The sequence below is a fragment of the Solanum stenotomum genome, chromosome 2 (genome assembly GCF_019186545.1).
Source record: "Solanum stenotomum isolate F172 chromosome 2, ASM1918654v1, whole genome shotgun sequence".
In the NCBI taxonomy this organism is placed as follows: domain Eukaryota; kingdom Viridiplantae; phylum Streptophyta; class Magnoliopsida; order Solanales; family Solanaceae; genus Solanum; species Solanum stenotomum.
Genome location: NC_064283.1, coordinates 11,607,375 through 11,627,831, shown reverse-complemented (window position 1 = coordinate 11,627,831; position 20,457 = coordinate 11,607,375). Strand labels below are relative to the sequence as shown.

General features: G+C 32.1%; 2 protein-coding genes across 2 annotated transcripts; one reads left to right on the top strand and one right to left on the bottom strand.

Moving 5' to 3' along the window:
* Positions 1–2,199: 2,199 nt before the first annotated feature.
* On the bottom strand, positions 2,200–7,184 carry LOC125856626 (ABC transporter F family member 5). Its single transcript, XM_049536213.1, has 9 exons — positions 6,099–7,184; positions 5,292–5,633; positions 4,668–4,808; positions 4,356–4,535; positions 4,087–4,242; positions 3,239–3,340; positions 3,003–3,131; positions 2,538–2,642; positions 2,200–2,369 (listed from the first exon to the last, which is right to left on the bottom strand). The coding sequence occupies exons 1-9, from the start codon at positions 6,933–6,935 to the stop codon at positions 2,274–2,276; spliced, it is 2,088 nt and encodes a 695-aa protein (XP_049392170.1). The 5' UTR covers positions 6,936–7,184; the 3' UTR covers positions 2,200–2,273.
* Positions 7,185–16,473: 9,289 nt separating this feature from the next.
* On the top strand, positions 16,474–19,951 carry LOC125856351 (uncharacterized). The gene is made up of 3 exons (XM_049535871.1): positions 16,474–16,634; positions 17,935–18,165; positions 19,792–19,951. Exons 1-3 carry the CDS (start codon positions 16,617–16,619, stop codon positions 19,837–19,839), a joined length of 297 nt encoding a protein of 98 aa, XP_049391828.1. The 5' UTR covers positions 16,474–16,616; the 3' UTR covers positions 19,840–19,951.
* The last annotated feature ends 506 nt before the right edge of the window (positions 19,952–20,457 follow it).

The following is a 20,457-nucleotide window of genomic DNA, read 5'->3' as shown; positions in this document are numbered from 1 at the left end:
AGGGGAAATATTTGAATGATAAGAATACTAGCCATTAGAGCTTACATGCCATCCGTCTTACAACTAGCATTGAACATGATTCATACAAAGAGATGGCATTGACTACTCAACTTGTTGGGTAAATATTTTCCCCCATGTTTCATACCATGCAACTTTTTTTTAAAATCGTGTCAACTTAAATCTAAGTGGAAGTAAGAATTTCAAGCTCTCGCTATGTATTGTAATTTTCATGAGCTCTCGCTATTTCGGATAAGTAAAGAGCATATGTTTGCTCTTTCCCTTTTGGCATATCAACTTTAGGCCCAGGAAAAGAATTGGTTAGAGCCTATTCTATGAAGAATATTTCTCGAAGAAGCATGCTGAAGATTGACCTCCAAAAAGCCTATGACTCAGTGGAATGGAATTATTTAGAGCAAGTGATGTATGGTCTGGGATTTCCTGCTATGTTTACACAATGGGTAATGAATTGTGTGAGAACAGTGAACTATTCTATAGTAGTTAATAGGTAGGCTACTCAGAATTTTGCAGTAGCTAAAGGCCTCAGAGAAGGAGACCCAATGTCTCATTTCCTTTTTGCTATAGCTATGGAATATCTCAGTAGATTACTCAAGGAAGAGACAACTTTCAAGTTTCACCTAAAATGCTCTAAACTGGACATCACTCACTTATGTTTTGCAGATGACTTGCTAATATTTTCTAGAGGAGATCTCAATTCCATCAAGGCCCTCCAAAGATGCTTTTCACAGTTCTCACAAGCTTCAGGATGCAAGCAAATCTCAACAAAAGCTCCATTTATTGTAGGGTAGTCCAGTTAGAGGTGAGGCAACAAATCATACGACAACTTGGATACAAAATGGAAAAGCTACCATTCAAGTACCTTGGGGTGCCTCTTTCTACTAAGAAATTGACAATAATCCAATGGTACCCTCTCATTGACAAAATCATGGCCCGGATCAACTCGTGGACAGCTAGGAAATTGTCATATGCAGGTAGAATACAACTGGTACAGACTATGTTGTTTGGAGTTCAATCTTACTAGGCACAACTTTTCATTATTCCTGCAAAGATAATCAAACTGATTGAAGGGCTATGTAGAAGCTATTTATGGTCAGGGGTTGGATATGTTACTAAAAAGGCACTAGTTGCTTGGGAGAGAGTGTGTTGTCCTAAGTCTGTTGGAGGCATGGGGCTGATTAATATGCAAGTCTGGAACAAAGCAGCAGTTGCCAAATTATGTTGGGACCTAGCAAATAAAGAGGACAAACTTTGGATCAAATGGATACACCTATACTACATAAAGGGGCAGAGCACTTGGCCAGAGACCAAACAAGCCAGCTAACTGATAAGAAAAGTCATGAGTGCCAAACATATATTTGATCAAATCCAACTGATGAGGGGCAAGAAAGGGAGCATGATCAGGCAAATTTATATGTACATGATTGGGGAGCAGCAAAGGTCTGATTCATGTTCAAGAATGCAGCAAGGCCAAAAGCTTATTTCACTATGTGGCTCATGCTTAACAAGAAGTTAGCAACAACTGACAGGCTAGCTAAATGGGGTGTGGAAATAGATAAGACTTGTGTCTTATCCAGGTAGGCAGAAGAGACTATTAGAGCATTTGCTCATACAATGTCAATTTGCTAGAAAGCTATGGGAAAGATTGTTTACATGGATTCATCATCATAGTATAGTACCAAAGACATGGGGACAGTTTCTACAATGGAGCATTCAACATGGGAAGGGGAAGTCTAAAGCAACCCAAATATTCAAGATTATTTTGGCTGAAGGTGTCTATGGGGTGTGGATTGACAGAAATAGCAGAATTTTCGTGAAAAAGAGCAAAAAGGAGGAATGTGTAGCCAAAGAGATAGCCTATGTGACTGTTGCTAGAGCTCCTGCTAGTATTAAAAATGTTGTTAATGAATTTAAATTCTAAGCAATAGTATCTAGTGTTAGAGTTGTAGTTTGATGAGTTAACTTTGAGAACAAAGCATGCTGTGATAGCTGCTTGCATTGTAATGTTTTGCTTCAGGTAATTGATAGAATGTTAGTTACCAAAAGAAAAAGAAAAAACATAATAACTTGGGGTCTGATATTCCATAAAAATAGGATATAGATCATGAGACTATGAATTAAACTGCTTGTTTGACAAGAATAATCTATATTTATCTATTTGTTATTATATATATACAATAAGATGATGGATAATGTAGCTCACTAGAGCTTTGTACAGAGAGCAAAGGAGCTAAATGGTAGCATCTAAAAAAACCATTTCAGTTCCATCTCTTGGAGTTCTTTGATTTCTTCGACTTCTGTTTTGCTGCTTGGAATGCCTGCATTTTCTGTTTCTTCCGAGCTTCCTTTTCCGCCTGTCAGTCACAATAACGATATTTATATATATATATACATTCATCATTCTCAGAATATGCTATTGATAATTTACAATTCATCTATCGGGCAGAACGTTAAAGCTCCCAAAATGTATATTTCATGCTATAGTTTTGAGTGATCTAGAAGAGAAAACCCGAAATTGTTACCTTTGACATCTTGGATTTGGCTTTTGCTTTTGGAGACTTGTCCTCGATCTCTGCCTCTCGTTCAAGCTCTCTTTCCCTGGCCTCCAGGTTTTTCTCCAAATAATACTGTACAACACGTAAATAAATCATTTATTCTAATAAAAACAATTCAGTAATAAGCGTATAATGTTACTGGCTAATAACCAACTCAAAATCATTTTTTCACAATCAGACCCCCAAGAAGACATTTCCAGAAAAGTAAATGTTAAAATCAGAGACAAGCTTTCCGTTTGAAACTTCAAAATTTGATGTGTAAACAATATATGCAACTTAACGAGACACAATATTATGAAAACAAACAATTTATGTCAGATACACATGACTTTCACCAAACATTAATCAATGTTTAGAAAGTTTTCAATAGCGATCACAACACTGGGGATAAAGGCTAATGATGGTCATAAGATGTCTGGTTTAAGAACTTACATCATAATCTCCTTCATAATCATGTAAAGTGCCGTCTTTTACTTCCAATACTCTGTTAACAATTTGTTTTATGAAGTACCGATCATGAGAAACAGTTATCACGGTGCCTTGATACTCCGTAATTGCCTCCTACAGAAAAATTGGAAAGAAACTTGGGGGTAAATAAGTTTCCCGCGAGAATATATGTATAAGGTAATATGAAATACTGGTAAGAACTGATGAGAAGAAAAAAGTACCTCAAGCATCTCTTTCGTTGGTATGTCCAAATGATTGGTTGGCTCATCCAGTACTAGCAAAGTTGAAGGGGTCACCATGAACTTACAGAAGGACAGACGTGCCTAAACAAAAAGGGTTGACGCATAAGTTCAAATAAAGAACAAGAGAAAAATCCAAGAGTAAGACTTAAGCAGAGGATAATTGGGTGAAAATATTAGTAAGAAATAATGGTGTCACAATTGAGACAAACCATCCATATATCAATTTAGTACACATAAATTTGCTGACAATGGAAGTTAAAATGGAAACTGATAGATGGTGAAAGGTCACAACTAACACACACTCTTATCAGATGCCTAGATAAATTATCAGTTAAGATTCTTATTCGGAAGCCTCAAAAAATGAAATAAATGGCTTTTCTTCCCCGACACCAAGGCTGTCGGTCAAAAATTAAAGTAATCTTGGAAGTATAGACAGTTAAACCACGATTGTACATTTCAAATTAAAGCTCACAAAACCAAAATAAGCTTGAAAGTACAATCATAAGGTAATGACATGCAATAGTGACTTGTGTGAGATAGCTCATAGGTAAGAAATGTAATACTTGACATTTCCATAAAGCTAAATTAGCGACAGCAGATATTGCCTGTATTGATGCCAATTCATGTTTGCAGCTAGAACAATTTATAGAACAAATTTACAGATGAAAATGGTAATCTGTGAAAGGGTAATGATCACATGGCTTTAAATTTGAGAAAGGAATAGTAGAAAAAGCAATTATTACAGTCAACGGATTGCACAAAAACAGACAAAGGAGAACCTCTATCTTTTTCAAGAATATGCTGAGAAGATCTGTTGATATTCTTACCTTCTCACCGCCACTCAAAAAGGAAACCTTCCTGTCAAGCATGTCAGCTTTAAAATTACAACGTCCAAGGAGTCCTTTTATATCATCTAGTCTCCAATCCACAGCAGCTTCTGCTACAGTTTCAAGGACAGTTTTTTCCAAATCGAGTGCCTCAGCCTTAATCAAAAGAAAAACAGAGATTATACAATCTTGGTCACGTTATCACATGTAAAAAAGAGGATAAAAACAGCTGCCAAAGATCAAAAGAAAACTAGAAAAACTTGACACACCTGATTCTGCTCAAAGTAATTTGGTAAGACGTTGTGCTCCCCAAGCACAACTTCACCTCGTGTTGGCTTCAGTAAACCCATAATCAGTTTAAGAAAGGTGCTCTTTCCACACCCATTAGGACCAATAATGGCAATTTTCTCTCCTCTCTCAATTGTCAAGTTTGCATTCTTGAAAAGAACCTGCCAGAAAAACAAGCATGTAAGATAAAAGCCAGCCCCATAAATTTAAGAAGCAATGGTACTAGTTATCATTCACATATCCACAAAACAAGAAGCAAATTGAGATCTCAGCATCAATGTTTTGTGTTTGACCTTATCCTCGAAAGCAAATTCCAGATTTTTAACATTCACAACTGTTCTCCCACTTCTTTCACGTTCGGGGAACCTAATCTTCATTTGTTTCCTTATGAAAGGCTTATCAATTTGTTCCTGGTCCTGAAGTTTCTCCAGCTTCTGTTATCACCAAAAGGAAAGGAGAATGAAATCAGTATCCCAAAGTCTGAAAGACAAGGTACGACATAGTTAACAAATATGGATATGACAAAAGTTGGCCAAATTGATCAGGTGTGCCCTCCTTTTCTTAAATCTCACTAGCTTAATTTGCAGAACAATAGTCCCATGTGAGGATCCTAATCACTTCAGAACAACTAACACAATAAAAGAGGCAGAGTGATGGGATTTGACATGCTGCCACCTGCTAACATATTCCTTGGCACCAAGAAAGAGATGTCCTTTAAGCACCTATAGGCTTAGACAGTAGGATGATAAAAATTACACTCTGTATTCATCAGCTATCCGGTAGCTGATTTGCTCAAGTTAATACATCTCTGTCACTCAGTGCAAGAGCAATGGTTTTTTCCACAAAAAACGACGCACTCATGTGCAAAAATCAACATACTGCAGTTACAGATCAATAATGGAGACATCTTTATTTACCTTTTCAGCTGTAGATGCACGACCTGAGTTTGCTCCAGCACTTAACCTACTTATCAAATCTCTCGTTTGCTCAATTTCCTTCTGTTGCTTTTCCCATGCAGCATTCTGTGTTTCAATCCATTCAGCCCTTGAAATAATATAATCCGAGTAATTTCCATCATATGTCCTAGATACACCCATATCAGTCTCCACAATTTTTGTACACAACTGGTCAAGGAAAGCTCGGTCATGAGATATAATGACCATCGGAACTTCTTGCTTATTAAGATAACCCTCAAGCCACTCAATCGTATCAAGGTCAAGATGATTGGTCGGTTCATCCAGTAGTAACAAATCTGGGTCCTGCAAAAATCAAACATGTTATTCCCCAAGCAAAAATAATTACACAAAATATAAGCCAAGTCTAAGACCAATCAACCAAAGATGTATCATGGGATAAGTGGATTAATATGCTTTGAAGAGCAATAAACACCATGTAATCAGATATACATGTCCTTGATTCATCAAATAAATTAGGTTCTGCAGTAGCTACCAAAAATAAAAATATCCCCCTTCTTAGAAAGTAAATTACTCAAGATCTACAACTGATCATTTCGCACACCCTATTATTTGCTTATAGACACTAAAACATGATCTTTGACTCATTAATCACAATATAGTATCAAAGTAGGTATGTTAAAGCATTACATTCCAAGAGACGCATGAACAAAACATAATTGAGGTACCATTTCCACGTGAATTACTTGCCGAACAGCATTAACCATGCATTAAACCAAAAAATAAGGAAAAAAATCTAATATCTCATACCTGCAGCAAGATCTTGCCCAGAGACATCCTCATTTGCCAGCCACCACTAAATGATGCCACAAGCCTATCTGCATCCTCTGGAGCAAATCCTAACTCGGGCATCATCTTGTTAATCTTAACATCCACCACATCCAAATCCACAGCTTGTGCCCTCCTCTGCAGCAAATCAAACTCATCCAACAGCCTCCCCATCAACTCCAAATCATCAACAGATTTCTCAATTGCCTTCTGAACCTTCTCAAGTCTCTCAGCAACTTCCATTTCCTCCTTAAATGCACTCATAAACTCTTCCTTCACAGTTCTTGTCGACTCAACCTCAAATTCTTGGCTTAAAAATGCAATCTTCATATTTGGTTTTGCCTTAATCACATTTCCAGAATCTGGTTCTTCCAAACCAGATATAATCCTCAATTGGGTCGTTTTCCCTGCACCATTTACACCTACTAAACCAACCTTTTCACCCTTTTTCACCTCCCAACTCACATCTTTCAGCACCGTAACACCTTTATAACTCTTGCTAACATTCTCTAACCTAACCCCAGATGAAATACTCGAAGCCCCATTACCTGATTGCTTGTTGCCCCTTCTGGAATAATCAAATTCATTACTAGAATTACTCGAAAACAACGACTCTATATCTTCTTTTACCTCTGTTTCAGCAGTTTCAACAGCTACAGCTTGCAATTTTGATGAAATTCTAAGAACTTTTCTTCTTCTGGGGTTATTGAAAACTGTAACTGCAGTTGTTTTCACACCACCAGGGCATAGAAGATTAGCTCTTCCAGTGAGAAAAGTGGAACGAAGGTCGATTACTTGGAGCTTTGTAGCAAGGTCCATTGTTAGGGATAATTCAAGAAAATTTTATGGCTAAATTTGTTTTAAAAAAAGAAAGAAACTTTAGGGTTGTTATGAAGAATTTGGGTAAAGATGGTTTGTGGGTGAATGAGATCTCTCTTCTATACAAAGTGTGAAGAAAATGGGGGAAGAGAAGAGAGAGTTTTCACTCTGTAGAAAACTACCTTTCTCTTATCAGCCCATGAAGATGAAGAAGAGGAAGAATAAATAAGCTTGTGGAGAGGATTTAAATAAATTTTACAAAAAGTAATCTTTTTTCATCCGAGGTGGATACTAGCATTGGAGCTTGATTATTCTGAATTTACATCGGGTAGAATCCCATTCGAGGGGAAGCTCTACATATCTGAAGCTCAAATCAAAATTTCAGATTTCTAACTAAGAAGAGGAACAATCTTAACTACTGCATAATTTCTTCTCAAATATTTGTTCATTTTTTTTTTAGTAATATTATTATTTTGTTATCATTTAAAATGTACTAGTAAAGGTGATCAAATTGATTGGGTAGAAAAAATTTTGATTTAGAATTTTCAAGTTTAAATTATTATATTTTCTCTTAATCGAGCTCGTCGCATTGAATTTTACCAGTATCAGAAGAATTAGTAAAATTTAATTTTTTTATGTCGTCATTAAAATAAGAAATTACTATTCAAAATGATGAAGCTTTAAGTTTGTCTATTACTATGACCTTATCTTTGATTTTTTGTGTGATTAGTATTTGAACCTTTCTTCTCCTTTGGGATTTTTTTTGAGATTTTTCATTGAATTGAGTAATATCTACTTCTGAAATAAATTTTATCAACTTTTTTCATCAATACAAAGGAAAGTTAATACTAAATAACTTATAATAAGGAGAAGCTAATGCTAAATGATATTTTTCATCAATACAAAAAGAGGATAGCATTAAATAAAATTATTGACTAAAGTCATAAGTTTGTTTATTCAAACAGATCCAATCGACTTAATAATATCGTCTTAAATACAATGAAAAAATAAACAAAAAAGGGATACAAATTGAATACTTTTTTATATACAAATAATAAATAAATGTGTGGTATATAAGGGGGAAAAAACATAAAGGTGTGGGATGAGATAATTTGGATTTTGGAAGAGAGGAATTTGTGGTACATAAACACATAGAGACTATTCTCCAAAGCCTAAGACAATGATTTCATCCTGTCATTTTGTGCCACGTGGAGAGAAAATGCAAGATGGTGCATCAACCACGCAGTTATAGATATGAATAATAATTTTAATTAATAATAAAGACATCAATTTTTTGACAAACTTATGTGAACGAGAATATCCAAGTGTGTGGTTCATGGCCATTTAACATTTTCCTACATTGGCTTATTCTCTTGGGCTTATAATAAGTCAAACAAAGGCCATTATTTGTCTTTCTTTCTCACTAAAGCTTATCCAAAGTAAGTAAAATCAAGAATAATTTTCATAAATATTATAGTTTGGATCATAACAATTTATCTAGCCACAATTTATAGAAATAATTTTAGGGAAAAGAGAAGTCAGCGAGATTAGGGGATATAGAGGAGAGAAGCGAGCAGGTTATATCGTAGATACAACTTGAATCTCAATCAAAATTGAGATACACGAATCATTGATACACATATGCACAATCTTCTCTCTCAAATTTCGCTCGCATCTCTTCTTTCTCTCTAAACCTCACATAAACATAGGGATACACGTATTAGCTTGGAAACTGAAACATAGATATACATTGTATCACCCCTAAAATTAAAACATATAGTCTATATCATTTTTTTGTAATACATGAATTTAAAAAAAAATTGATGCAATGTTTGAATATTGTATCACTCCTAAAATAAATATACATTTACATTTTTTTCTGATAATATTTGTATCCTTCCATTTTTTTTATACACAAATCATGTCTTATAATAGTTGTATTAGTCATTCTGATATATAGATACAATTTCTTTTATACTTAGATACAATTGATTGTGTCAATATGTATCAATTGGAGAAAATACATTAGATAACATGCGTGTCAATTTCTTGATACACATATACATTTTTATGATACGTATATATATAATTGGTTGTATCAATCTAAGAAGAAGAGAAGATTCAAACATTGAACAACAAATCACCTAAAATGAAAATATTCTATATATCGACATTAATTCAATAAAAAAATGAATCAAAGGGTATTGTATTAATATTAGAAATAGAGAAGGAAAAGAAGAAAGATTCACACAATGAATTATAAAGAGAGAAAGAAAGGGCAAAAAGGAAATGTGAGAGGAGAGAAGAAAGTGGCGAGCGAGATGGAGAGAGGAAGAGAAGAAAATTTTTCTATAAAATCCCAAATATAGCTATGTTAAATATTTTTTAAAAAATATTACTAGTTTAGTCAAATTGGTATGAATATGTTAGTTGACCAAGTTTTGTACAATGATATATATTGGGGTAGACAGAAAATTTGGGCCCAACTCAAATGTAGATGTTAACAGCCCATTGATATTTCAGGCTTGGCTTTTAACATACAAAATTAGAGAAATTGGAACGACATATCAACTTGGCCCACTAATTGGCATAAAATAGCCCTATTTAAAATGGCTACTTCAAGAATTAATAATTAAGTTTTAAATTTAGTATTTATATATATTTAGTAAAAATTTTAACATAAATATATTATTTGAGCAAAATTTAATGAATTTTATTCAACCCACACCCGAGCTTTTAACTCTGGTCTTCATGATGAATAAAGATTTCATCTGTGGTCCGTCTAGATAACTGTAAAAATGAGTAATTGTGTACTAGTACTTATTTGGGATTCTAGACACCTGACAATAAAGAAGCCCCAGCCCCTCGATATCTTACACATCTGGTTCGAAATGTTCATTTTTAAAAACATTACATTTCATACTTATTTTGAAAGAAATTTTACAAAATATTCAGTAGATATGAATGTTTATCAAGTATAAATTACGAGTTACTCTTCTTCTTCTTTTTTCTATTTTTTAAATTTCTCCTCTCCCTTTTTGAAATAATAAAGTATTGCTAAAAAGAAAATGAGTCAATATAATAACTTCAAATGCTTTCGAAAAGTGATTAGTTGTAGGACGTGACATAAAAAGGATCAAGACAACAACAAAACAACACTTCATTAATAATTAAATCAAGATGAGTATGAACGGTGCATAATTAATTCTACTAGTTGTTGCCTAATTTTACAATTTTGTTAAAGGCTTAAAAGGTAAACAATATCCTAAGTTGCCCTTCGGGATGGCTCAGTTGGTTTGGAGGGTTGTTATTCACACGGATAATCCGGGATCGATCCCCCCTCAATGCCTTCTGAGTCGAGGCTGTCTCATAGGGCTTGCTTAGTGCAGTTTACATCCCTTGTGTGGTTTGCAGGCTATTACACACTGGGGGTTTACCCAGTGCGTATAAAGTACTCACCCGAAGGACAGAGGCTGTGGCAGAGGTTGTAGCGGTTGCGGCCTGCGGGTTATCCTGGGGTTCCAAAAAAACAATATCCTAAGTTTTTTGGGATGTTTCATATAAACATTCTGAATTAAGTGTTGATTCAATAATTAAGTGCCTCAAACTCATAATATATAAAAGTGTTTAATTAGATATTTTTGGTCTAATTAGAAGAATTTGGGAAAGGACATGATATGACGCAACTTCAAGTTACCGATCGAGGACATGACTCTAAATAGAAGGGTGTGAAGGATATGTATTAGGATAGTAGGTAGTGTAGTGTTGTCTTGCTTAGGGTGACTGGTGTTTGTGAATGTATCACTAGTTGTATTATTGTAATTTTTATTTTATATTTTTATCTTTGTATATTATTATTTTTTAAATAGAATGTTGTATATGGTATTTCAATTACCACATGATTTTATTGTAGTTTTAGCTATTTTTGCAATGTTTCTTGTTATTTGCTATATTCTCTTCATTTAATTTGTTGCACTCAAGCCAAGAGTCTTTCAAAAACAACTCTCTCTACCTCTGCGAAGTAGTAATAAGGAATACATACATTCGATCCTGATTCTTGGACCGATTACTTCATGTGAAATTCCATTGATTGTTATTATTATTATAATTTAAAATCGACGTAAAAACCTATATCATCCTAATTCTGAATCTGCTAGTAATAATGGTCATTTATTAGAATGTGAGCATCATAAAGCTGATTGATAACATTAGATGTGGTGCACTACTCCTCTCATAGACGACCATAGTTGCCTTTCAATTTCACATTATACTTTTGCAACATTAAAATTGGATATTCAACTAATGTTATCACTCTAACACAATTATTCAAACATGAGTTTCCATCAGTTAATCTGGAATTAAATTACTTAGACTTATATATATAGAGAGAGAGAGATAGAGTGTAAACAACATTAATTTTATCTAGTTGTTCCCAACTAGTTCTTTCAATTTAGTTGATTTCTTCCCTTAGACTCTTATTTCAACATTTGGATAATATATATATATATATATATATATATATATTCTTGATAAGGTTATTATTTAATCACGTAACATTGCTCAACTCATATATATATATATATATATGTTAAAGAAGAAAATCTTCGGCTCCAACCAACTTGTTACGAACACTTCAATTATTTCATTAAATTCTTTATTATATAGATGGATTATTTGTCAGAAAGATTTTTTTTTTGTTGTTGTTGTTGTTATGACCAAGTTTAGGGTTGGGGACGGAATAGGTGGTCACTAGAACCCATTAATTCCACTCCAATAAATATAGAAGTAAGTCATTATTGGAATTGTCTAAACAATTGACTTTTTTTTAAAACAATCGACATTTTATTCATCTTTAATAGTCTTATAATCTTAGCCATTATATATGACCATATAAAATAAGACAGAATGAGTAGTAGTAGTATACTATTGAATAGCATAAATAATTTTTAGTGAGAAGATTGAAAAGCATTGAAAATATCCTGTAAATTATTAGTTTCATTTCCGAAGTATTTACAGTCTTACAAATATTTATTTATTTGACTAATTGAACTTAAATATACCCCTAATCTTACAACATGAGTGAAATATACTCTAAAATTCTCACCAACTCTTGACTTTTTATTAAGAGTCGCATATTCCTACAAGAGTTTGAAACCAGTTGCTATGTTATGTGAGTTGTCAATAGTTCAAAGACGAAACTACTCTCTCTGTTTCTATTCATATGTCANTTACGAACACTTCAATTATTTCATTAAATTCTTTATTATATAGATGGATTATTTGTCAGAAAGTTTTTTTTTTTTTTTTTTTTGTTGTTGTTATGACCAAGTTTAGGGTTGGGGGCGGAATAGGTGGTCACTAGAACCCATTAATTCCACTCTAATAAATATAGAAGTAAGTCATTATTGGAATTTTCTAAACAATTGACTTTTTAAAAAAATGAAACAATCGACATTTTATTCATCTTTAATAGTCTTATAATCTTAGCCATTATAAATGACCATATAAAATAAGACAGAATGAGTAGTAGTAGTATACTATTGAATAGTATAAATAATTTTTAGTGAGAAGATTGAAAAGCATTGAAAATATCATGTAAATTATTAGTTTCATTTCCGAAGTATTTACAATCTTACAAATATTTATTTATTTGACTAAATGAACTTAAATATACCCCTAATCTTGCAATATGAGTGAAATATACTCTAAAATTCTCGCCAACTCTTGGCTTTTTATTAAGAGTCGCATATTCCTACAAGAGTTTGAAACCAGTTGCTATGTTATGTGAGTTGTCAATAGTTCAAGGACAAAACTACTCTCTCTGTTTCTATTCATATCTCACCATTTTAGATTTCACGTGCATTAAGAAACTAAGTAAGTTTACTATTGTACCTTTGTTTAATGTTTTCTTGTAGTCAGTTTTCAATCAATGAACATGAATTAATTTATTTTGATTAATTAATTTGACCAATGTAAATGAACTATTTACTTAGTTTTTCTATGTTGGTCAAGTGTATATTTTAAATGTTAATAACTCACAAGGGTAAAATAGGAAAAATAGTGTTATTTATGTATTGATTTTTGTGAATGACAAATATTAAAGAACCATATCTATTTTTAGTAAGGACGACATATAAATAAAAATGAAGGGAGTAATAATTTGCGTCAGATAAAAGAGTGTGTTTTAATAATTACTCTCCCCGTCCAACAATAGGTGTTCACTATACTATTTTGGGATGTACAATAATATTGTCCACTTTAAGAAATTAATGGATAATTTTACACTTAGTTCATAATTTACCCTTATCATTAATTATAGTCATTTCTCTTCAAAACATAGTATTTATTATATTCAAAGGGTGATATGATAAAATTACTCATCTATTTATAGTTTCTTAAGAAGTGTGCAAAGTCAATGCTAGTGAACAAGTATTGTTGGACAAAGAGAGTATCTCTAATTGCCACTTTTCTTCTCTCCAAGATTATAAGTGAGCGTTTGGCCATATATTTCAAATATATATTTTTAAAAAAAGTTATAGATCAGTTGAAGTAGAACATAAAGTTATATTTGATTATAGTTTTTGTAAAAAAATATTTAAAATAATGTTCATGTTTGAATGTACTTAAAATACAATTTTAAAAGAGGAAAGTGAATTTTAGAATAGGATATAAATTGTTTTCTAAATTTAAAATACAATTGCAAATTGGATTTGAAATTTTTATGATCATATAATAAATTTCAAATAAAGTGAAAAATTAATCCAAAAAGATAATAATTTTTATGATCGAACGGTAAATTTCGTATCTTTTAAATTAGTGTCATGTCTATTTTGTGTTATCCATGCACTTGGCATCAAGGGCAAAATCATCTTTGTTATTAAAGGGTTCGGCATAATTAGAAATTTTAATTTATATTAAAAAAAGTGTTTAATGTATATAAATAATTAGTAATTCAAAACTAATAAACTTAATTTTTTTTCTCCGCTTATATATGACATTCACTATATATAAATGAATTCAGGTCTTACAAACTTAAAGCACGATTCATTTACATATATGTTATGAAATTCTAGTTTAAAATCAGATTAATTTTAAATTGAAAATTTGAAATTTGAATTATAAAACAGAAAAGGCAATCAAAAGCAACGGATGTAAGAGAAGTGTTGTTGGATCCAAAAAAATATGCTCACTTATCTTTCTTTTTTTTTAATTGTAAAGAACTGGTAGAGTACCATGTAACTTTGGGATTAACTAAATCTACAATTAGTGAATAGTAGTAAATTCTTAGTTTAATATTTTGGGGAATGTTCGTTGTAACAATAATTCATTATTTAATTGCAACAGTCGAAATCAATAATTTGCCTATTTCTTAAGTTACAACGTTTTGGTGGTCCAAAGATTATTATTCTCTTAATTAGTAGTAAAATTAAAATATTGCTGACATGTATTCTAAGTTATGTTTAGGTTTGTTTACTCTTCTTAAACATTCTCTATGATAATGAACAAAAATATTTTAAATCTATATGTACTGCCCCATAATTTTACTGCTAATAACAACTCCTCTTTAATTAATATGAATTGTGATGAGATGATCAGAATTTCTTCTCTCTTAATTAAAGATTTTGAATTCGAAACTTTGAAAATGAAAAAAAAATTATATTGAAAGTGTTGCTTCTAGAAATAGGCCTTACAATGCGATCCAAATTTATTCAAACCCCAATATAAAATATCTGGAAAAAAAAAGAGAGCATATATATCGTTTCGTCTCACTTCACATATTATATTAGGCTAAGAAGAAGAATTGAGTTCACATTTATTCTAATTTTGATGAATATAATTACCAGATGATACGTATTGACTTGATAAAACTTGATGTACAACAACTATAAAAATAATAATTTAAACATGGAATATCAATCATAATTAGCTTCCTCTTTAATTTGATTCGTTTAATCATTATCTTTATGTTATTTTATCACAAACAAACCTCTCTTTCCATTTATGACAATTTCTCTTTAACGCCCTTTTTCTTTTGCTACCCTCTATATCAAGTATTTGTAGGATATTTTTCAACCACATATTTGATTCTTTGCTTCTAAAGGTTGTCTGTCTACGATAACAATAATATATTTGATGTAATTACAAAAAAAATCTAAAAAAAGTGATGTATATATGTAACTTATAGACAATGCCTTCATTTTTTATGGCAATATAATACATCGCAAACCCATGTGCATATGATCTGATAATGCATGATTAATTAATGTTTAACTAGAAGTTCTTTCTGCCCCTATCTTATAAAAATCAAGAAATAGTTTTAATAGATACTCGACTCAAGTAAAACATATTAAAATTTTTTAAAAAAGGTATAATAATGAAGAAATTATATAGAAACTAATAAGAAAAAAGAAACAATAACAATAACATAGCCAATTTTCCATCTAAATAATAATAAGATATGATAATTTGTTGAATGGGATTACGATGTGCATTGTATGGTTTGAAATTCATGGAGAAAAACACATGATATATATATATATATAGAGAGAGAGAGAGAGAGAGAGATATTCAAATACAAGAATTAGTTGAACATTATATTATAATATTCTAAGCCAAAGTTAATTGTTCAAAATTTTCATATGGTTAAATGTTTGAATTTTTGTTAAAAGACAAATTTTCATTTCCAAAGGTAAGAGAAAGTTTATAGTGAAGGATCAAACGAATACTTTTTGTTATATATTAAGAATCATTTTAGTCGAGGGAAATATATTAAGGGCGAAAATGAACATATTTGTTATATATTAAGGATATTTCAATCAAGTGAAATATATTAATAATCCAAATAAAGTATTCCTCATACATTAAAGACCATTTTGGTCATTTTTCTTTAATCTTACAAATAGATAACTTACTTCTTAATCACTTATCAAACGTTGTATTACTTATACAAAAATTAATACATGAATAAATTATATCCTAACTAGCTATCAAACGGCTCTTGTAATTATATCGATAAAAAAAAGTACTCAATTCGTTCCATAGTATCACCTTAGAAATTCAAAATATGTTTTTCCATTTATACCCTTATATTCTATCTTTCTAATACATGTATATACTTATTCCAAAATACCTTTATACTTTATTTTTTTTCAATTAGACCCTTAATAAATATGATTTTTAAACACTTATTTTGAGGGAAGGGAGTAACAAATATCGATAAAATCTATGTTGCTTAAACCCTTCAAAAACGTTGATGAATGCATGTCGAATTAAAGTAATACATTTTTAAAAAATTCAATATAAATACGACAATAATTTTGGAGAGTCCGAGCCGATAAAATTATGAAAGTGAACAGCTTAAGAAAACGTGTCAAAGTATTCACAGCTAGCATTGAGCTTTTGCATACACAGTATGGAAAGTTTCTTTTTTAAGAAGGAGTAAAAACCGTGTGAAAGCTCAATGGCAATTCCGTAGTTAAATACAACTACAGACCCTATTTATTTCCTAAAATCTCTTTATATACTGTACTAATATATTTTTTTCCGATTACGATAAACGATACAATACACATATAAGCCCCTCAATTCTTACAAAATTTCTCTATTCACTCACAGACTTTCTTATCTCCAAAAATCCAACTTTTTTTAACAATTTTTTTGTTTTTCTTCATTTTCTGCATAATGGATGATCGCAAGGAGGTAAGAAAACAAAAAAGTTTAAATCTTTACTCACTTTTCTTGTTTGCTGATTTTACTTTCTTGATTTTGTTGAGTATTCAAAGTTGGGAAACAGTTTCTTGAAGTTCAAAATATGATCTTTGCTTCCATATGTTGGATTTTACATGAAACAAGGCTACCCCTTTTGCAAAGTTCAAGTTTTTACAGTTTTTTTTGGGGGGTGGGGGTGGGTGGGTGGTCTGAACTGTTTTGTTTTCATTTTTTTGGGTACACTTTTGGGAGTATTAAGTATATGAATCTGAAGTTTGAGCTTCTTTTGCTTCTCTATTGAGTTATATTAATGCATGAATCTGTTGATTTGAGCTTCTTTTTCTTTTGTTGTTGTTGTCAAAGTGTTAGTCTTTTTGAATCTTGAATGTATTAGTCTGCTTTGAATATCTATCTCTTGGTGATTCAACTGTTTGAATAGTTTACTGTTGTGGTCAAGAATTTCTCATTTTGGTCAACTTTAATCATCTTAACTAAAATATAGTGTAATTGGGTAAAAGATTAGAAATTTGTTAAAATTCTCAATTATTCTTATTTCATACTATTCTTTGTGTGGTATGATTGGTGGAGCTATTTTTTGAACTTTAAGATTAGTTAATCTTTATGAATTTTCAGCTGTCACTGTTAAGCACTAGTTGTTTGAAAATGTTAGGTTAGTAGAAGCCAAAATAATTGTGTGCCTAACAGTTGATATCTTCCAGTTTGGTCCAGTATATGGATTTTTATTTTTGTTAAGTGTTTATTTCTAAGTTAGGTAGTCTATTTTGTGGATCTATAAGTGTGTACCTTATTGAAGGAATGTGAGTGACTTAATCAAAGTTCTGTTGTCACTTTTTTTGGAAATAAATTTGAATTACTTTTAGTTGAATATGAAGTCACTTGCTCTTAGATAAGCAAAATAGTATATGGAAGATCTCAGTAAATACTCAAGATTGTCTTGAAGTTAGTACTTGGTAGACGTTTGGACGTGTGATATGAAATCGAATCAGTTTTGCAAAGAAAGACTCATGCCACTATTGTTGACTAATGGATCTTTATGAAACTATGTGTATTTAAAAGTTTGTAATCGCAAACATTTATTTATAAAAGAAACATGGAGATATGTGATTTATCAGTGCCTTAAGATATCCCGATATCTTATTTATGAACTAGTATGGTTTACTCATTTGGTAAGATTGTATTGTGTGTGGTTGCAAACAACTATATTCTTGAAGTTACCAAATACGTATTGTTATTATTGAATTGATTGTGAATCTTTTTTTTTCTCTAACAGAAGACTGCACCATGGCTATCAGTGCCACAATTTGGAGACTGGGATCAAAAGGGTGTGATGCCAGACTACTCTATGGATTTCTCAAAGATAAGAGAGAATAGGAAACAGAACAAATCAAGAGCCAGTCTTGGAAATGAAGAAGAACTTATTTCCACAGCTAATAGCAAGTCAAATACGGTTCACTCAGCCCGCAGTGATGATCTCCAATTCCATCAAACCCACCCATCAACAGTAAGTTCTTTTGGCGTATGTTGTTCGGACACTCTCCAATAATGTTGCCGCACCCATGTCAGATCCTTCAAAAATGTACTGCTTTTGAAGGATCCGACATGCGCCCGGCGACTTTTTTGAAGAGTCATAGCAATATAGCTTTTGGCTTTTAAAATGCTAGTTTTCTTTTTATATTACTTTCATAATTTAGTTTAAATGCTGATAGAGTTACAGGTAAGTGTCTGATAATTTCTGGGAAAATATAGTATTGAATACACGGATCAGCAAGTAGTTGGCAGTTATTAAATAAAGGGTATGACAAATAATATTTAGTTGGATACATGTGGTGGGGTCATTGTTTTGCTGATCAGTAGGTGGAATTATGGACAACCTTATATTCTCTCATTAACAAGTAATTTACTAAAGTAATACCAGCTCATGTGTATCTACAGACAAATGGAATGACAATTATTGTACTACCAAATATTTAATTGTAATTCTTATGGAGCTATAATACAAGAATACAACAACATTTCTAGTATCGTCCCACAAGTGGGGTCTCGGGAGGGTAGAATGTACACAAACCTTACCCTACCTTTATGGGGTAGAGAGGTGGTTTTCGATAGACCCTCGGCTTAAAAGGATAAAAATGTTGCCTTTTTGTTTTGCCTTTTTTTCCTTTTGGCAACGCTTGGTGTAAGAAAAGTTGAGGCTATTATATTCTCTTTAATATGGTGTATGCATTTTAACCAATTTCCAATATGATTGTTGATGCATTAGAAGTTCTGATCTTGCAAACTCGAAACCAGTTGAACTCTTAGTTGATGCAGAAAGCAAAAGGCTCATTTTTTGAGCCGAGGGGTCTCTTTATCAGAAACAACCTCTCTGCCCAGCAAAAATAGATGTAAGGCCTGCATACATCTTACCCTTCCCAGACCCCAGTTGTGGGATTACACGTCAGTTGTTGTTATATATTGGGTACAAGTGCTGTTCCCATGTGGTGTTCCACTCATTAATGGGTGATGGAAAGTGGTCCTCCCAAAAGGGCCAAATCACATGAAAACTGTAAGCAAGTTGCAAGAAAGTGATGTTTCCCTAATTGGGTAACCAATTTTCTTGTCCAGAAAAAAGCATTTGGCTGTTGCAAGTCTTCAATGTTGGTCTTGTGGTGGAAACACTTGGTTCAAATTCGGATACAACCTCTTCCGAACTTCCTAATCGAATAAATTTGGTTTTCAAAAAACGAACCTTTTCTTTTAGTGATCTTGATTTTGCACATCTTAGTAAATAGGCCTTCGATGTGGGTGGTGGAATGGCCCATACTCATGACGCGTAGTGATCAAATACCACGAGCTCCCCGTTCCCTTCCTCCTCTCCCAACCGGGGCCACCATGTGACCAAAAAAAAGATAAGCAATCTTAAATGTGTTCTAGAAATCATGTTTGGTCATAAGTCATTACCAATCTTGAGTCTCATATAACTCCAATTTTCCTGTGGCCCCTTGTCTGAATGCCTTGAAAAATCGTCGTATTGCTGATATAATGTCTCTTAGTTGAAGTGAAGTTTTGTGATTCTTCAAGTAAACTGCTTTCTGTAATGATAATTTTTCTATGATATTCATTCCTTTTCCTTCCTTTTTTTTGACAGACAAGAAGAAGCATTTTCAGCTACTTCAACTGCTGTGTGAAAGCTTGAAGTTGATTGGGATTGATTTTACATATTTTTCTAACTTTTCTGTAATGATAATGTTTCAAGGTGACTTTATGGTAACTCTTCTAAGAAATAGCAACTTATTCTGGCTTTTGAAGATTGTGAATTCTTTTTCTTCCGACTCGAAAATTTCGTTCTTACTAGGCAAATTATGTTTAAAAGATGTTGCAGATTGTTAACAATCTGAACTATATAGCTTGTTTGGTCAAGCTTTTAAAATAACACTTCCCAAAAGTTATTCTCAGAAAAGTTATAAATTTCATTCTTACTAGGCAAATAACGTTTAAAAGATGTTGCAGATTGTTATCAATCCGAACTTTATATAGCTTATTTAGTCAAGCTTTAGAAATCAACTTGTAACACTTTTCGAAAGTGCTTAATGTTAGAAATTTTGTGCGTACTAGGCAAATAATGTTAGATGTTGCAGTGTTGTTTATAGCTTCTTTGGTCAAGCTTTTATAATCAGATTATAACATTTTTCGAAAGTGTTTTTCAGAAAAGTTATAAATTTTTGTACTAATTAAGCAAATAATGTATTTTTTTGCAGATTGTTCAAAATCTGAATTTTACCCTTTGATTGAACAGAACTGCAAGTGCTCAAAA